Source organism: Ovis canadensis, chromosome 3 (genome assembly GCF_042477335.2).
Source record: "Ovis canadensis isolate MfBH-ARS-UI-01 breed Bighorn chromosome 3, ARS-UI_OviCan_v2, whole genome shotgun sequence".
NCBI lineage: Eukaryota > Metazoa > Chordata > Mammalia > Artiodactyla > Bovidae > Ovis > Ovis canadensis.
The window spans coordinates 12,325,122-12,343,810 of record NC_091247.1 but is presented as its reverse complement, the minus strand read 5'-3'; the positions used below and the strand labels follow the sequence as shown (position 1 = coordinate 12,343,810).

At 44.3% G+C, this 18,689-nt stretch overlaps 1 protein-coding gene across 13 annotated transcripts in view; it reads right to left on the bottom strand.

Moving 5' to 3' along the window:
* Positions 1-18,689, bottom strand: part of DENND1A (DENN domain containing 1A) — a 538,527-nt gene that overhangs the window by 48,954 nt on the left and 470,884 nt on the right. For 12 of the 13 annotated variants that reach the window (XM_069582473.1, XM_069582475.1, XM_069582474.1 and 9 more), the window contains 5 exons: positions 18,321-18,408; positions 16,387-16,427; positions 14,131-14,202; positions 12,871-12,927; positions 4,539-4,670 (listed from right to left, as the gene is read on the bottom strand). In XM_069582473.1, the coding sequence (XP_069438574.1) occupies positions 4,539-4,670; positions 12,871-12,927; positions 14,131-14,202; positions 16,387-16,427; positions 18,321-18,408 (390 nt within the window). Of the gene's footprint in view, positions 1-4,538; positions 4,671-12,870; positions 13,023-14,130; positions 14,203-16,386; positions 16,428-18,320; positions 18,409-18,689 lie in introns of all 13 variants that reach the window. The other variant, XR_011255499.1, reaches the window with a different exon arrangement.

The following is an 18,689-nucleotide window of genomic DNA, read 5'->3' as shown; positions in this document are numbered from 1 at the left end:
GCCTGTTTCCCCATCTGTATGATGTTTATGAGCCCATCTTCCTTACCACTTGACGTCAAAGATTCAATTAAGGGACTTCCCTAGTGGTCCAGACTGTGTGTTCCCAATGCAGGGGACCGAGGTTTGATGCCTTGTCAGGGAACTAGCTCCCACACGCTGCAAGGAAGAGTCTGTGTGCCACAACTAAGACCCAGTGCAGCCAAAGATTCAACTAAATTAGTACATAGGTCTTTTCAAAGAGGGGCCGATGGGGCCAAATCCAGGAGCCCCGAATGATGTGACCAAAGATTGAGTCCTCCGTTGGATCTAACAGTCACTCGAGAGTGCCATCGTTTCCCGATAGAGATACAAGCCACTCGCACCCATGACTGGTGACGTGGGAAGGTAAAAATAAATGTAAATGTCTTCCAAGTTAAAAAAAAAAAAATTAGATGAGTACAGAAGTGAAAGTACCAAGTAGCTTGTCCACCTAATTAAACACAGGGAGCACAGCAGTTTCCAGGGGTGCTCCCTCTGCTGATTCCTCAGAGGGGGAAGAGTTAAGGCAAGATGTCTGGCTGAGGGATGCCCAGACCCTGCTGGGGAGGGCGGGGCTTCCTCACTCCTTCCCCAGCCACAGAGAGGAGAGAAGGCCCACTTCTCCATCCAGGAGAGGAAAGCACGGGGACTCCTCAGGTTCTCTCTGGCTCTCAGCTGCCAGGAGAGGAGAGCGTCTCCATTGACTCTGGGAGATGGAACTGAGCATGCCCTGTGCTCCTGGTGCCACGCCCCCAACCCCCGCCTCACCACATACACAGCTGCCATGCACAGGCACCCTGGGCATCGCCTGAAATTGCCCACATTTCCTATGGGGGCATAGCTCAGTCTTTTCAATTCAGAGATGAGGTTTGAGCAAGCCCATTTGGCTTCAGGTCTAAAGCCATATTCTCCTTTTAGCCTTGGTAAAAAAACAAAAAACTGGCATCCTTATCTCATTTGACTGTCTCCTGGGCCTTCTTTCTCATTTGATTCTGAACTTGAGAGAAAAAAAGTTATTTACAGCCTCCTTAGACCTAAACATTTTCCAAGGTAGGAAAAGATGGTCTCAAGTCAGAGACTTTTGAACTCTTTAAAGAAATTAGATAAGAAGGCAGAGGCTAACTAAAAATCCATTTACTTGCCCTTGTTTGGAACCATCGACATGGCTCATGATGAACTGCGAGTGGTGTTACATTATGTCTGCTTTAGAAAAGAAACGAAAGGCTAGACAGTTCAGTTTGTTGTCTTTTAGTTACAGGGCCCAGCTTAGGTCTACCGACAATGGGCCTGCAGGTGAAGAGGACGTCCCTGTGGGGGCCCTCAGAGAGCCCTGAGCTCACCTCTCTCACTGTTCTCATCACTCTGGGTTGGGCTGTCCATTTGCTGGTCTCTCACCCTTATTATGTCCCACAAGGACTTATCTATTTATTTATTTTACACATGGATGAACAGATGCAGAATCAAAGGAAGAAATGGTCATAGCCTTGAAAGAGGAAGCTCCAGTGAAGCAGAGGCAAGAGAGCACCTTTTCTCCCCTGAGGGCTCTGCAAAGGCCAACCCCCCTTGCAACACCCCTCCCCCCCGCCCTGCTGCAACTGGCCACAGGTCTCCATGAAGTCCCCTGGCTGGCTTCACGGGCACTAACTTTGCAAGGTGGAAGGATGAATGTAATCAAGACCTCACTAGTCTCTGCCTCCAGTGGAAAGCTAATTGTTCTTTAAGAATGAAATCTACAGGAACACAGACTCAAGGCAAGGGTCTTTCTGAGGTTAGCGTGCACTGTCTGGCTAGCTTAAATTATTTTTAATAATTAAAATGTTAGCTTTACTGGACATTTCAAACAGAAGCTGATGTCTCTGCTTGGTGAGGGAACTGAAGTGGGCTCTGGAGGTGAACCGTCCTGTGCCTGCAATATGGTCCTGGGAAGGTCCCTGAGCTCTGACTCTGGCTCGAAATACTGCTAAGGATCTCTTCCTCAGAGGGGTATGGCAGAAATGACACAAGTTTTCCAAAAGGAGAATATGTACTATTGGGCTATATGAGTAGTTTAGGTAATACATGGATGGACCTTATTTTTTTAGATAGACCTTATGAAAATATTGGGCCAGTACTGATAATCTATGGGTTTATCAACATCACTGCTTAAGAAGAGAGTAAAATGTCAGATTAGTATAAACGTCAGGTTGGAGTCTGTTTAAAGAAAAATATGAAGTGAAAAAAAAAAATAGTACAGATAGAATACAGAGGAGAGTGTGGCAAAGAACTCTGAAATGGAACTCAAAAGGCTTCTTTGAGAATGCACGGCCCCTGAAACACATGCCTGCCGGTAGGAGGTGCTCTAGAAACACTGCCTATTCTGGTCAATGGTTCATCAAAGCAGGCACCCAGGGGAGGACTGAAGGCCAAGCTAGCACCAGGGCAAAGCTGGAAAGAGTTAAAAGAAAGGGGTCTTGGGTTTCCCTGGCCCATCCCCCCTGCCGCTAATCTGTCACCTAATGAAGAAGCTGTGGCACAAGTGAGCTGGCTGGCAGTTCACTTACAGCAAACTGATTAAGAATGTTCAACCAACAGCAGACTGTAGACCTTTCCAGAGAAAATAAATAGAGTGTAGACTGTATGCAAATGTGTTTGTCACTTTGACAGCACGTCTCAATTAAGGCATCTCGCGGCTGTGGGTAGGCTCTGTGGCTGCAGCTGGAAGGGAGAGCCCGCTGCATGGCTGATACTTGGGGCTTGACCTTAATCCGCATGCATGCATTAAAAAAAAAAAAAACCCTGCCTTCCTGTACACTTGCATAATGCTGGCAGCCACGTGAGGGAAGTGACAAACGGGGAAAAAAAGCCACTTTCATCCTCTCCAGTTTACAGACCTGTGAAGGCACAGACAGCTCTTATTTCAACAGAGTTTGGGGTGGCTTTTTTAATTGTTTATCCCCCACCCGTGCGTGCACACACTCTTATTCTGCATTTAGCTGGGAATGACATTAAAGCATCTCTACTTCTCGCTGAAATGGAAAGAAGGTCTTTCTCCATTTCAAATAGGGCCTCCTTTTTTGTGTTTCGAAAATGGAATGTTTAACACCATGAAATCCCTCTCCCCCGCCCCCTCTTTCTCTGTAATGGGCTCCAAACTCCAGAGAGGGGCTCTTTTCATGGGAAGGTTAGTGTGTGCAGGAATGAGGACAAAGGAAAGCAGGAAGCTGGCTCTGGAATGCCATGCTGGCGACAACCGACCGACGGGGGCTGCGCTTTCAGCAAACACAGTCAGGGAACTAGGGTGCAGATTCCTCCAACAAGGCCTGAACCCCAGGAAGGGGCAGCTCCTTGGGGTGCAAACACCGATGAAATTTGAAGATAATCATTAATCAAGTGAGCACTGCCCTGTGGATACCTCTTTCCTATACTACATTTCAATTTTTATAACATCCCTTTAAAGTGTAAAATCAGAAAAGGGGAATGGATATCTCCAAGTTTAAGATGTATAAATGTATTATCTAAAAATATTGATTACAGAAGAAGATTCTTATGTTTCAACAAACTCATCCCTCACCATAATAACCCACTGCAACAGTTTCATTAGTTCCCTTCATTTCTAAATAGCTCAAAGTCTGGTACATAGCAGGCACTTGATAAATGTCTGTTAAAAGCAGGAACATTTGAATGCATGCTTCTAAATCTTTTAGGTGATAACATAGCATCATATTAAAGATAAAATCATGAAGATTATTTTAATCATGCTTCATCTAATTAATGGTTAAGAATCAAGTGACTTAAGAATGAATAACTGCAAATTCTTATTATAGTCATAGCTTGCTAACAGAGCCATTTCTCACAAACCAAGAAATTATGACTTTGGCTCATCAAGAGAGTCAATTCAAGAGAAGAAGAGGAGGGTATACAATGTTTTTTAACCAAAAATATAACCACTGATAAGGACATGGATAAGAAAAATTTCAGTTTCTATGTTTTACTTAAGAGGAAAAAAAAATCAAACAACTGAACAATGTTTTAAATGCTCAGGTTGAAAAAAGTTGGTTACAGAATCAGATCACAAGAATTATAGTGCGGGTGTTTACTCTGAGAAGCACGACCCCCAATATTGATTTTCAGGAAGTATATTAATAAAGAACTCCTAATTGATTTTTTAAGACTTCACTTGTTGTCTTTTATTTGAAGGTGCAAAGAAGGGCCTGGGATGCTGAAGTGTTCTAATGAGATGCTTAGCTAACAGAGGCACCTTAAACCGAGTGCCTTGGAATGGGGAGGCAGCAGCTGCATTTAATGACTTCACTTAACAGTTGAGCTGGTTTATGACCAGAGCCACACTGTCTTCTCAAAATTTCTGAAAACTCACCTTTTTGGAAACATGCTTCTACCAAGTGAACCTTTGATAATATGCAGAACTCCATGGAGTTTTTTTTTTGTCAGAGAGAGCTGAAATGAAAAACTGTTTACATGTGCTATATCATCTACTAAAACATAACAGAAAGCCCAGGCCAGTCAAGGGGCCAGGTACATACCTGTCCAAAGTGGACTGTGATTGGCCGCCGGTCTTCTCGGAACTTGGGGTCCTTGGCCTCTACAAGTGGGGACGGCGCAGTCTTTGGCAGCTGCTCTTCTGTGGTGGGGGCACAGCCATTCTCAGTGATGTCCTGCAGGGAGAAGTCCCATTGGAGGGTTGGTGTCTGGGTTATGGCCCCTGCCATGAGCACAGGGGCTCTTTCCCACCCCACTGCTAAGAGGCTTGCCAGAGAACCCCCTCTCGGACCCTCCTGCTAGAGATAAGGAAATGAAAGGCTAACCTGGCCCTTTCACTTAGGGAAACCAAAATCATGCACATTAAATTATAAAGACAACATAATAATTCACAATAGTGGAGAAGACCTTTCCTCCTGCTACCTCACGCAGTTATTTTAATTTTTATATATTCACTCTGTCCGCATGCAGGCATTTAAAAATTACTTGCAATCACAACTCATGCATAATTTTACATTCTGTTTCTTCTACTATAAACATTTCCATGGTACAATACAGTCATTAGAATGATCATTTTAATGGATGCATAATATTTCATTAAGCAGATACTCAATAATTTAATAAACCATTTTTACGACTACTGGGCATTTAGATTGCTCCTAATTTTTTTAAACATCACAGGGATAAACACTGCCATCTTTCTTTCTTTTAGATTAATTCTTTAACAGAAATCCATAGGAATGCAATTGCTCGATCAAAAGATATAAACATTATTAAGGCTTTTTATTCATTCTACCAAACTGCTTTCCAATTTACACCAACTACCAGCAATGGATGTATTATCAGTTTCACCAAGCGTGTTAGCCATACCGTTTTAAAAATGTATTGCTAATTTAAGAGGTGAAAAGCTAGACCTTGTTGTTGTTTTAATTTGCATGGCTTTGATGATTTGTGAGTGTGGACATTTTCTACGCATTTGTTCACTGATGACGTTGCTGTTTGTGAAAATCGTGTGTTTCTGCTCCCTCCTTAGCCCCGGTCTTTTCGGCAGAGAATGAAGAAAGACACTTAAATCTGAGTTAGGATTCTATGACCTGGAGAAAATTTAGGGAGCCAGTGTCATCTTTTTTTAAATTTAGAAATTCACATTTAATTTGTGCTTGTGATAAATAAAGTCAAATTTTAAGGTAAAGAAAAAGCACAATGTGCAAAAAGCAGTGATGCACCTTTCCCTAACGCTGGCAGCTGACTATCCCCGTGGGTTCTTTGGGATGTGGATGGTGCCGACTTGTGCAGTGTGGACCATATGGTTTTATTCAAGTCAAGAAAGTTGAATAAAGGCAGAGAATAAATGTACAAGTAAAAAACATTTAAATCTTTTTTTTCTAAGTAAAAATAACTTACAGCCAGAATAAAATAATAAATACAGAGAGAGGATGAGATGGTTGGATGGCATCACTGACTCAATACACATGAATTTGAGCAAGCTCTGGGAGTTCGTGATGGACAGGGAAGCCTGGCATGCTGTAGTCCATGGAGTTGCAAAGAGACGACTGAGCGACTGAACTGAACTCTTTTCATGGCAAAAACAAATACACATTTTGGTCGACAAGACACATACCCTTAGTACTCATTAAATTCTGCACATAAAAGGCTTGACAATTGATTGTTCTTACTGAGTTAAATAGAGAGAATGGTGGCACGTGGAGGAAAGTGATCCCTTACTAAATAATAATGCATTAAAGAAGAAACAAGGAGCATCTTTGAGCCTCAGTCTCCTCACCTGTAAAATGGAGCTATGGTACCTATGAGGAATAAAGATGATTAAGCAACATACATGTCTAGAACATTTTTCCTCAGGAGTGTCCTCTGTATGGTACTCAATAATAATACCCGAGTACCTACTAACAAGGCACTCAATAAACTACAGGGAGTAAATCAACTATGGTGGTTTAGTCACTTAAGTTCTGTCCGACTCTTGCGACCACATGGACTGTAGCCTGCCAGGCTCCTCTGTCCATGGGACTCTCCAGGCAAGAATACTGGAGTGGGTTGCCATTTCCTTCTCCAGGGAATCTTCTCAACCCAGGAATCAAACCCAGGTCTCCTGCATTGCAGGCAGATTCTTTACTGACTAAGTTACAAGGGAAGCCCCAAATCAACCATACTTTAATAAAAATAAATAAACAATAGGGATTGCTCCCCCACCCCTCCTCTCTATATACTCAACTCCATACACCCAGCTGAGTCTCTGTGCTGCTTGGTAACAACACATGGAGATGGTGACCTCTTGGTTTTGCTAGGTAGGGCTTGCACCAAGTGGCCCCGGCCGCAGCCAGGCTGAGGCTCAGTGATGAGAGAAGCTGCCGCCAGCCAATTAGAAACAGCTCTCTTGGAAAGGGGCTGCTCAAAGGTGCTCAGGTCAAGTGGAACAAAGAGAGGGAGGGACTCCTTCTGTGCCAGAAAGTAACAAAGGGCACAAGGGGCATTATGGATCCAGTGGGGTTACTGAGAGGACATACATAAGAGGTTAAATAAAGCCAAACAAAACAATTCACTTTTTGTTTAGGAAAAGTATTGTACTGTATGTGACTGGTTGGGGAGAAAAATAAAGACATGAAGCAGTAAGCTAAGCTAGTAAGAAAATATTGAGAGCAATGGAAACTATAAGATGATAACTATTTTTTAAAATGTCTGTGGTAGTTTGGGGCAAAGTGTCTTAGCTTAAATTTTTAAGTTAAAATTTCAAGTAAAAATGTCCTAGGTTTTGTTTTTACCATTAACTAGCTATCCGATCTTTCCAATTCACTCAACCTCTCTGTACCTATTTCTTTATTTTTACAACAGGAGACCACCATCTGCTTGGCAAACTTCAAAGCTGCTAAGAGAATGGGTTAAATGAGATGAGATGTGAGGAAGCTTTGAAAAATGTCTAAGTCCTGTGCAAATTGAACATGAGACTTATTCCCTGCAAAATGGAAAAAGCACCATCTAAGAGGAAGCGCTTCCCTGTCCCTGTACTGAGTGCCTACTACTTGCAGTCACTTCTCCAGACCCTTGACCTTCACTATCACACTTAGCTTCCACAAGAACCACAAAGTAAATGGGATTATCGCTCTTTTATAGGTGAGGAAATAGGGCTCAGAGAGGGCAAGTTACCCAAGACCACACAGCTAGAAAGCGGAGGAGCCCAGGGCATTGTGATTTATACCATATGGACCCATGACAACAGCACAAGAGAAGGTATTCTGAGTCAAGGAGGTGCTCAAAAACTCATCAGATGTGACCTTGTCCTCAGAAACCCCTATCACAACGAATCGTTGTAAAGTTGAATAGAACATTTGGAAGCCAAATGTGTCCAGTATACACATGTGCTTCTGCATCAATACATATGTTAATTTTCTTTAGTTAAAAGACCCAAAGGTGCCCAAGATTTCTTACAAAGTTCTGGGGCCCGCCCTACTAATCTGTTAACTTCTTCACTATTTCTTTCACCTGGGGTAGGAAAACTGCTTCCTCCCAGGATCCTAGACAGCAGAAAGGGAGAAGTCCCAGTTAGGAAAGAAACAGCCAGTTCACACCCTCTCCTGCAGGTACCAGCAGAGATCTTACATACTGCATGGATCCAAAAACACAACACTTGGTACCTGTGATGAAAGAAATTGTCCTTTAAGATTAACTGAGATGCCATCAGCAAAGGGAATGGTAAAACTCTCATACTTTTCTGGTGGGAACACAAACTGCAATTCCTACCAAGACCCTAAAAGAGGAAAGAGCCTCTGGCCCACTAAATCTACTTTCAGAAATTTATCCAGATGAAATAATTAAGAATTCCTGCAAGGTTTACCTATGAGGATGTTTGCCTAGAAAACACTGGAACTAACTGAAGTATATCTAGCAATGGGATTAATGAATGTATGTACGCCTATCACTGTATGTGGCTATTTAAAACAACATGGGCAGGAAATATTTAGTGTTTTGAGAAACGGTCAGGATTTCCTTTTTTCCTTATTGATTTGTTGAATTTTCTCCACAATTTTTTTTTTTTTTTTGGTAAATGCTCAAAATGTCCTTAAGAAGGTAACAGGCAGGGAAAATCTATTCCTTCCTGAAGAGTCACACAAGAGGAAGACACTAGATGGAGCTGCGGGTAAGAGGCCACTGAAGGTTGGTAGATTTCTCCCATGGCTCTGATCAGAGCTGGGAGATTGTTAGTTCCCATCCCTTGGTCAACAAAGGAGTCAGAAAAGAATACAATTTCTATCACCTTCCCCAGGCTGGAATCAGAGATCATGCCTGGGATCTAATCTCCGCTTGCCTGTGGAGAAGGCAGGGACCGAGTCCCTAGGAGGAGTCCCGAGACGGGAACCCAGAGGAAGAAGGGGGCTTGGCGTGGCCTTGGGTGGGAGCTGGGGTGAGGGAGCTGAGGCTATATGACTTCATGAGGCAGAGATTCCAGGAGAACATTCCTGGCCCATGGGAGGCAGGGAGCAGGGTGCCTGGAAGACTACTCTGGTGGCTGTGTGGAGGACCAAAAGGGAGAGGTTCCCAGCCCAGCCATCCTCTCTGGGTACACGCACTCGGGTGCATGGGCAGGCCAGCCGCTCCAGATGTGGGATAGAAGACAGACAGGATGGAATCTGCCATTTGCCAAATGGCTACTATGTGTTGCTGTTTAAACCCATTATTTCTTCTAGTCCTTACAACAGTCCAGTAAAAATCTCCATTTCCCCTACTTTGTAAATGAGAAAAACTGGCAGGACTGAATCCGGCTTATCTGTCTTATCCCCAACACCACACCGCAGAGCGAGGGGTTTGAAGGCTCTCGTGGGTGTGAGGCTGGGGCCTCATGTCTCTGACTTAGCTTCCCAGTCTCCACGTTTGGATTTGTGCAGTGTCCTTCTTTTCCATTCTACTTTACGCTACAGCAAATGCAAACTACAGTATGAATATTAATAGCAAAATAGTATCCAGAGTTGGAATTTCTGTGATTTGAGGCTGCAGCAGAGACAGGGAGATGACAGTTGTGTGATACGGTGTGAAAACGTCTGTCCTACAAGAGTCTACCTGGGTCTCCCAGCCCCAAAGGTGCTGCCTCACTCCCTTCAATACACGAGGAAAAGTTTCCCTGCAAACTCAAATCTTCACTGACTCAACTGTGAATCTGCTCCTTTCACTCACACAAACTCTGAATCAACAAGCTCGATTTATCTTTAAAAGATCAAATATTTAAAAAGGGCTGTGAGGAAATTCCCTGGAAGTCCACTGGTTTGGACCTGGCTCTTTCACAGCTGTGGCCTGGGCCGGGTTCAATTCCTGGTCAGGGAACTAAGATCCCTCAAGCTGTATGGTATGGCCAAAAAAAAAAAAAAGAACAAAAGGCTGTGAAATGGGCCGATTGACTCAATCATTTTAATTTTATACTGAAGAAAAAAATATTATTTTTCAGGGGTTCTCCAATAGGTAAAAAAAAAGAAGAAGAAAAAAAGGACATCCTTACATAAATATTTTAATGTTCCTCATAGGAAAGAAGGAGTGTGTGAATAGCTACTGTTTTTAAAAGAGGGCATTTGGTGCAGTGGTGTACAACACTGCAATAGAAGGAGGTTTGTTGAGAGCCACAGCCTAGCCATGCAGCATCCTCCCAATAGGCCAGGTCTGGTGGGGAGGGGCTCTGGACGAAAGCACTGATTTTCCCTTTAGAAAATGATGGCTGGGTAGAATTCCTTGCCATTTCTTCTTCCTAATTTTGAGCAAGTTAAACTTCAAAGAAGGCCAAGCTATAGAAGAATTTGACCACCTTGCTCCATTTATCCAGAGAAATGTGTTATCCATCCTTTTTTTGTTGTTGGGCTAAAGCGGAGCAGGTATGGAATAAAAGCTACACTACAGTCTCTATTAACAATTATTTGCCAATGGTCACAGGGATACTTTGAAAGCTCCTCTTTCAGAGGCTTTGAAAGTCTGCAGCACAAACGAACGAGGGATGGAGAAGGGCCCTGCTCAGTCATATTAGAGATGGACCTCCACGCGCCATGTTGACCTCTCCACAGGTCGGCCCCACATTTTCTATTTGCAATTCAAACCCAAGGCAAGAGCGAAGAGGGCAAGGTTGGGTTCTTGATTATATCTGCGGGGTCACCATTGCTATGCAGAGTTAGAGGAGGCCAGGTGGCAACCCAGTACATTTGAAAATTAGATCTTTGTTGGGAACAGCCTCGATTTTGTAGCAGAAACCAAACTTGAGATGCCTACATAGGATACATCTGGGGAGCCACACAGATATGTTGCCATGTAAAGGGAAGGTAGAGGGGTAAAAAAGCCAAGGAAATATTTTCTACTGCGGTGAGAGAGGTCAGACAAAGCCAGATCCTAAATTAGCTCAGGAAAGGGAGCTGGAGCCCTGTGGAAGACCTGGTCCTGTCTGTCCCGAACAATGCTAGAGTCTCAATTACAAAATGGCTCTTCCAAGAACAACTGCAAAATATCAAGTCTGCAGAAATCTGTAAGACCGAAGGGGGAAAAGTGAAAATTGAAAAGGGTGCACTAATAGATCTGTCAACAGTCCGATGGTGACAAGCCACGTTTCTATGAAATGCCTTCACCGTTTGTGTCACCTGAAATGTACTGACACTCTCTATAGAACATTATCTCCTGAAGCTATTCTTGAAAAGACTGGCAGGGGGAAGAGGAACAGGGGAGGGAAGACTCTGCCTCAGATGCCATCAAGGAGAGGAAAGGGAGATGGCGGGGAGAAGAGTGATCTAGATTGTCTAAGTGAACCTTTGAACAACATCAAAAGCCCTCAGTTTAACCGGTTATTTGCAGAAATTTTACCCATCATAAAAAGGGGATTTTCTTAAGGCCTGATGCTTACGTGTACAAGGAAGGAGGTGATGGCCTGCAGAGAATAGATCTGACCAAGGAGGCAACATGTGTCCTCTGCCTGAGGAGGGGACCTTTCTCTGCTTACTCCAAGTAACCTTCTAATACCAGCCCTATGTGGTTATCAAGGAAGGAGAGCCTGGTGACAGCTCCGCCCTCCCTGTCCCTCCATTTTACGTCTGCAATCCAATTCAGTTACGCGTGACTGGGATAGGAGATAAAAAGGTGTATTTAGGGACTTAAATAACATCCAAGTAAAGGATTCCACCTGCTAGTTTCTGGCGGGGTGCAACAGACCACAGTTAAAGGTCTATCTGAATTTACATTAGCAGGATTTTTATTTCCAGGACTTGAATCTCAGCTACTAAAAATTCACTCCCAGCTGAAACTAAGAATGTGAATGCTTAGTAAGAGCAAATTATTTTGCAATTAGAGGAATCAATTCCTTTGACCATTTCAAGTTAATGAGAGGTCCTTTCTGACTTCTAAAATTAAAACTGCTTTCAATTTTAAAAAAAACTGCCGAGGTAGACAAAGATCCTTATTACTTAGCACATTTTGGGGGTGTGGAGATAATGAAGTAAGTGATCCCAAACATCTTTTGGAAAACAAAACACTTGTTTCAAGAAGGCAGTATGAAATACTATAGTGATAAGAGCACAGACACTGAAGCAGAGGAATCTCGAATTGAATCCTGGCTCTGCCAGGCTCCACCAGTGTGATCTTGAACAAATTACTTCACCTTTGAACTGAGGGTCTCCTTACACAGGATATGAGAATAATACCCCCCAGAGTGGCTCTATGGATTGTGGATTAAATGTGAAAGCTCCTGGCCTGGACCATTCTTAGAAAGATGCTGATAGTCATAATAACATAAAGATGCCCTCTCCGTTATAGCAACTTCCCTGCACAAGTCTAGAGAATCAGGTAGAGGCACTCTTAGCCAGGATGTAGTCTATATGATTTTGTATGACTTTACTGATGGTCCACGAAGACAATCAGAGTCTTTCCCTGCCCCTTGGGTCTCACACATCAACTGTGAGCAGAGCCTGCAGTGTCCTCCTCAAACCCATGTGCAGTCTGGAACTACGGCAGTCATTTCCCTGGAGGTGCTTCTTGACTTTGGTTACAACCAGCCCCAGGGCAGAGGTCAGCTGTAGGAGCTGGTAGTGCTGGGGTGGGGAGGCTGAGCCAATCTGTATGGCCCCTGGTGAAGTGCCAGCCCAGTGGGGTGAGCAGGGGACAGACTAACAGTAGTAACTCTGAACTTGCTTGCCTTTGTGGGTTTAAGCCAGTCTTAATGTTATTTGAAGACAGTTTTTTGTCTGTGAATATTTATAACAGTGTGAAAACTCCCGGACAGCTGGTAATGCATTTTGAAGTGTGCTAACAACACTGTATCAAACAGCCTCTATTGATCACATCGTACTTTTTTGTGGCCACGCATTTCATACACGGTGCTTATACATTTTGAATAAGAACTTCAAGTACCTTTTGCTTCAAGCGGTTTTTCACCTCTTTTATTCCCATTTTTGCATGATCTTTTGCCTGCATGAAAAATTAATTTAAGTTAAGATTCCCCTTCTGTTTCCAGCAGGGACTGTGCTTGATTTCAGTCCATCATGAATCACCTTCTCTGATTACTAGAAAAAGGAAGGAAAATGGGATCATCAAGTTGAAAATATAATGGCTATGAAAACAAATACAATGTTGAAAGGTTAAAAAAAAAGCCATTAAAGAGGCTACACAGATTTTATTTTCTGCATTTTGATGGCACTGATTTTTCCCCACCTCTGAAGCTCTTCTGCTCTCTGTAATTATTTATCTCCGCAGCCTGGGGACAGCTACCAGTAAGAGGACCAGCAGCTTCTTCCGCTGCAAGGTTCAGAATACCCGCTACACTTAACCAGGGCGGGGCTTCAGGACCAATTTTCTGCCCAGGCCAGACAGACATATTGCTGGGTTTCTCTGATGCCATTTCTTAAATTTCATTTCAGCAGACACCCTGGCTTTGACTTTCTGTCATTCTACGACCTGTGTGATTCTCTTGGCAGCCACCCACCCTATTAAAATAATCACTATTTAAGCACAGAAAGGACTAATAAAATTAAAAATGGAAATAAAACAAAACCACCCCAGTTAAGTGGCTTGGAGTCAAATTAGGAAGCAGGAGAAACCATGAGAAAAAATACTTGAGACTCGTAAAAGATGGAGCACCAGGAACTGGCGTGTTCTCTTATTTTCACTCTGCTGTGGGCACAAGTTTCACAAACAATGCATTTCCTACAGGGCAGTGATGAGAGAGATGATGAAGAATTTGGGACCAAAAAATGGGCATGTGTCCCACCACGAGCATTCTTCAGTAACCTGCAGAGCAGCTGCTTTATTCTGACATAATAGCGAGGATACACACAGGAAAGGTCTATCAGAACACCTGACAGACCACAGCCTCTGGGTCTTCAGGAGGGAGCGCTGGAATTTTAGCCACTCCATCTACATCTGAAAAGCTAAAACAAGTAGTCTCCCATTTCTCTATTGCAGCAACTGTGTGCAGAAACATTTTAAATGAAAAAATGTCACTGACCTGGTCATAAAACATCAACGCTAAACAATTCTGAGAGCTTTGAGAGCTTTAGGAAATAACACAGCAGCCCCCAAATCTTCTCTGCAACACAGGGTTCAGTCTAAGAGTTTTGTCGTCATGCTTAGGAACAGATCTGTTTGGATCCTGAGACCAAGACCAGTACTTACGAACTTATAGACAGTCTTCATGGCCGGGTTTGCTTTCGTTTTTACAGTATTCAGAATTGCTCCACTTCCTTTCTATAATAAAAATGTCAGTTAGCAATTTGGACTGAAGACATAGTAGGCCAATAGCAACAAAGACCTCTTCTCTTTAATCAAGTTAAGCAACATTTCCAAAGTGTGTAATAGAGGAACAGGCTTAGATGGTGACTGGTCCTGGGCAATTAAATTCCGACCACAGCAGAATCCCTATGGGTGGGTGTGGGGGCAGAGGGAGAATAGTGGATGGTGATAAAATAGCTGAGGTGGGACCCCAGGATCAGTATTTTGCTTGGCAGCTGTCTGCTGGGTGGGAGGAAAGCTCTGAAGCAAAGCTTTCTTTGGAGTGATCTACAAGGAATTCTACAAGAAATCTACAAGAATTTCTTCTCAAGGAATTCTAGTTACCACGGACAACATTAAGATAAGTTTAATAACAATGGATGCTGACACTGAGCTGGGGCAGAAAACTGGGGGCCGATTAGGCAAGGTTATCTGGCTACTGTGACTACCTTAAGTCAGGCACCCTCCTTTCTCCCCCCTGGCTTTCTGTGTTGTTTGTAAGGACTCACTGTGGGGATGCTCCGGTTTAGGTTTTGAGGGTACCAAGCCACTAGAGGGCAGGTCTCTGCCTTTAAAGACCCCCAGGCCGGGGGGTAAACAAGTGCCACCCAAGGTGGCAAGAACCACACTGGCCATGCGCACAAGGCAGGTGGCAGCAGCTCATTGTGTAGCAGGATGGGGAAGGCATCAGAGGATGAAATATTTGGCCCATGAAGGATGAGTAGGCGCTTGCGTTGGGGACAGCGTGGATAAGGACATTCTAGGGATAGGAAGCAGCTCATAAACAAGCGCAGAAGCTGTAAAGCCATGGCATGTTCTGTGAGTAACAATGGTCAGTGCATCATAGGAAGACTGGCGAGTGGAACTGAGAGCCAGACGGGGTCAATCATAGAAGGCCAGCATGAGCAGTCCATACCCTAGATGATTTTTAACCAAGTGCATCACATAATCAGATTTGTGGTGGTTTGGAAAGATATTGGGTTGGCCCAAAAGTTCATTTGGGTTTTTCTGCAACAATCCAAACAGATTTGAATGGAAAGAGAAATTGGATCCAGAGCATATACAAAACAGTCTGACATACTATGTAATTATTGGGATTAATTTTTAGCACAATTTTTGGTAACCGCCTGTATTAGAAACCTTGAGCTTTAATTAAAAACTTCAAAAATTTGACCTAGAAAGCATTCTCTGTTGTAGGATAATAGGAAATTTTCACCCACTCATTTGTTCCATACTGCTTTCCAAAATTACTCAGTATCCTATTTCAATGGTCCTTTAGAGTATTAAAACTCCCTTTATCAATCAATCAACAAGTCCTTATTGCTTGTCTGTGATTTGCCAAGTGCCATGTTTGGCCATTCGAGAACAAAAGAAACCTTTCATTGAGGAATTGCTTACTCTCGGCCAACTGCAGCCACTTCCAAGGGACCTGCCTTGGCAGCAGTGTGCTTGGCCCATGAGCAGGAGAGCACACTTATTGCACCATGCTGGAGCTGCCTGTTTATATGCCTGCCTCCCCAGTAAGAGTGGGATCTCCCTCAGGGCAGGGCCTGTGTTCTGCTTCCCACTGGATCCCAGGACCCAGTGCGACACCAGGCACACAGAAAGCCTTTGGTACATACTCACTGAAGAACCCATTTAAGGAAAGGCAACCATCTGAATTCTTTAGTGGCTTTTGAAGCCCTAGCACCTGGCTTCTAACACAATAAAAAACTGTTTACAACAATAGTGAGGGGACGAAAACTCTCAGTGATGCATTTTCCATCCTTCCAGAAGCCTTGTGCTGTGAAATGTATTTCAGACCCGGAAGTGGGACCGATTTTTGGGTTTCTCATGAAAAGTTCCCAACTGGTCTGACACTAGAAAGAGACCCCTGGAAATCCTCTGAGGCAATATCCTTTCAACATGCCTTGGCCTGCTTCCTGAGACAAGGAAGCTTCTCCTGGCTCTCATCACTCTCACTGAGGGCGGGCTTTGGACAGTCTCTTCCTGCTAGTCTCCACCTGGCACCAGAATGGCCTGGCTTTACAAACAAAAGTATCTTCAGCTGGGCGCACACAGTGCCCTGGGCCGAATGACAGCACTGTGGGTGGCAGGAGAGGAGGAGGGTGGCCAGCAGCCAAGGAGGGGCCCAGGTAGCTCTGCGGGGGTGGCACTTACCCGGACTGTGGAGAGCCACTGGTGGTACAGCTTATCACTCCCTGGGGAAAGAGGTGGCAGAGAAGCTGGTATTTAGAGAAGTCATACATCCGCCCTCAGGAGTTCCTCAAGTTGCTTTCAGCATGCAGGACTTGAAAAGTTCAAAATCTGGAGAACCACACGGAGGCTCCCACGCCCCCCTCCCTGAAGGAGCTGCTGCCACAGGTTTCTTTCTCAGAGTGCTATCTGATCCTATCAGAGTCCTGAGTACAAACCCAAATCCTCCTCCTTGCCTACTGGATAGAGGTCAGACCCCTTAACAATCCTGGTTCTCTTCCTCCGTCTTGTCTTGGCACTGCCCACCCTCCGCCTCTCTGTGCTGTACTACCATCCTGCACAACCTCAGGCTCCCTGATCATGCAAGCTCCAAGCCGTCCTTGCCCTCACAAATGCTGTTCCCCTTGCCTGGCTAACATTCCCTGCTCTCTCTGCTGCACACACTCAGTGACCAGCTCAGTCATTTCCTCTGTAGGCTTCTCCCACTCCTTCCCTTGAACAGCCCTCTAGAATAGGTAACATCTATAGGTCTGTGCTCTCTAAAATCTTGAGAGTCATGCCAGGGCAGGAACCACAGGGCCGTGTGTCCAGTGTAAGTACACATTCGGCCCTCCTTATGCTAAAGTAGTACCAGGAAAAGGCAAAGGCAAAGGGGGTGCTGTGGGGAACGGATTCATTTTGGTGGGATAAGGAGGTCTTATCAGCAGACAGCTTTTCTAGAAGACTGAATGACTTGACTTAGTTTATCAACACCTGAAGCCTGTCTTCTCCCCAGAACCCATAAATTCAACTGTTAGGACACTTCTCAAACCCGCCTCCATTGTAAAGCTCTCATGTTACAGAGTGAGCATTAATAGAGCCCTATTCTACTTGCACAAAGACCTGGGTCTGCTCCTTTTCCTGCAATGGTTTAGTTTGTATTTGTTTTTAGTTGTGAGTTTTCTCCTGGCAGTCTAAAGTTCCCCGAGGGCAGAACTGGGCCCCCTCTCATTCTTACTGTACAGAGTTGTGGTCACAGAAGGCATTCAGGAAATGCTCATCAATGATTTCTGCACTGGTTTTATTGATTACCGTGCTCTCCACGCAGCACAGGTTAGTCGGGCCTGACAAAGGGGTTCGTAGGTGAGATAATGCCTGGCTCTAAGAATTTATGCCCTGCCAGTTAGATTATCCAGACACATGCCCAGCAATAAGAGGGGGCTTGTAGCTGACTACCATTGTTTTGGATTTAGCTGTACTTTGCCGACAAAGACTGAGGTGCTGAGATTCGGAAAGGTGGACAGATTGGGATTCAGGAGGCAGGGTCAGCCTCTAACATTTCTCTGGGCCTCAGATGCCTCCTCTGAAAAAATGAGAGCCTGATTCCTCTGGTTCTAAAAGTCTACAGAGACAGCGCACCCTGCGATGATCTTCAAACATTTAGCGATCCTGTGCCAGGGTCTGTCCTGGGTGTCTGCACACACCTTTCCTCAGGGTCTCTGATTTCATCTCAACAGGACTCCTATGAAGTAGGCACTGTTACACTCTGTGCACAGATAACAACATTTCAGTTAAAAGAGGTGAAATGACTTGACAAGTCCTCACTGCTAGGCAGTGAATCCAGGTCTCCTAATTCAATAACTTTTGTGCTTTCCACTGCATTCTGGGGGCCACTACGTTATCTAGACTTCACCCACCTGGGGGGAAGCAAGTGACCCCAAGATGTAGGACTTCAGTTGGACCAGTGAACATCTCATCAAAAAGGGAAGGGAATTCCTCCAATGTTTCAAGGCCAAGTTGGAAATCAGTCTCTCTTTCATCCCCAGTGAAGGAAAAAAGAAGTCATGGCCACTCCTTGTGAACACACCCCAATCCCACACACAGACCACAGCTCATAAAGAAAAATGAACTGCCCTCACCGGCATACTCGCCCATGTTGATCTCCTCTTCAAAAACATCACTGAAGCCCTCGCCGGAATTGAGAAGGTCTAATCTACCATCAATAAACTATACAAAGAAAGAACAAAAGCATATCAGCTAGTACAAAGAAACAGGGGAAGGCCATTCAGCTGAGCTCCTTAGTATATGACCAAAGAACCAAGACAGGAAAAGGCCTTTGGAATTGTGAGTTTAAAAAACTGGCTGTGTGTTTACGATAACCTGTAAAACAGCATGGAATATTTGCAAAGGCACTGTCTGGTGGCTAAGCACCCTCCTTGCCCAGTCTCCCTCCCCAGACCCTGGGCCTCTTTACACTGAGGCCTGAGTTCGACCCATGTTTTCAGCCT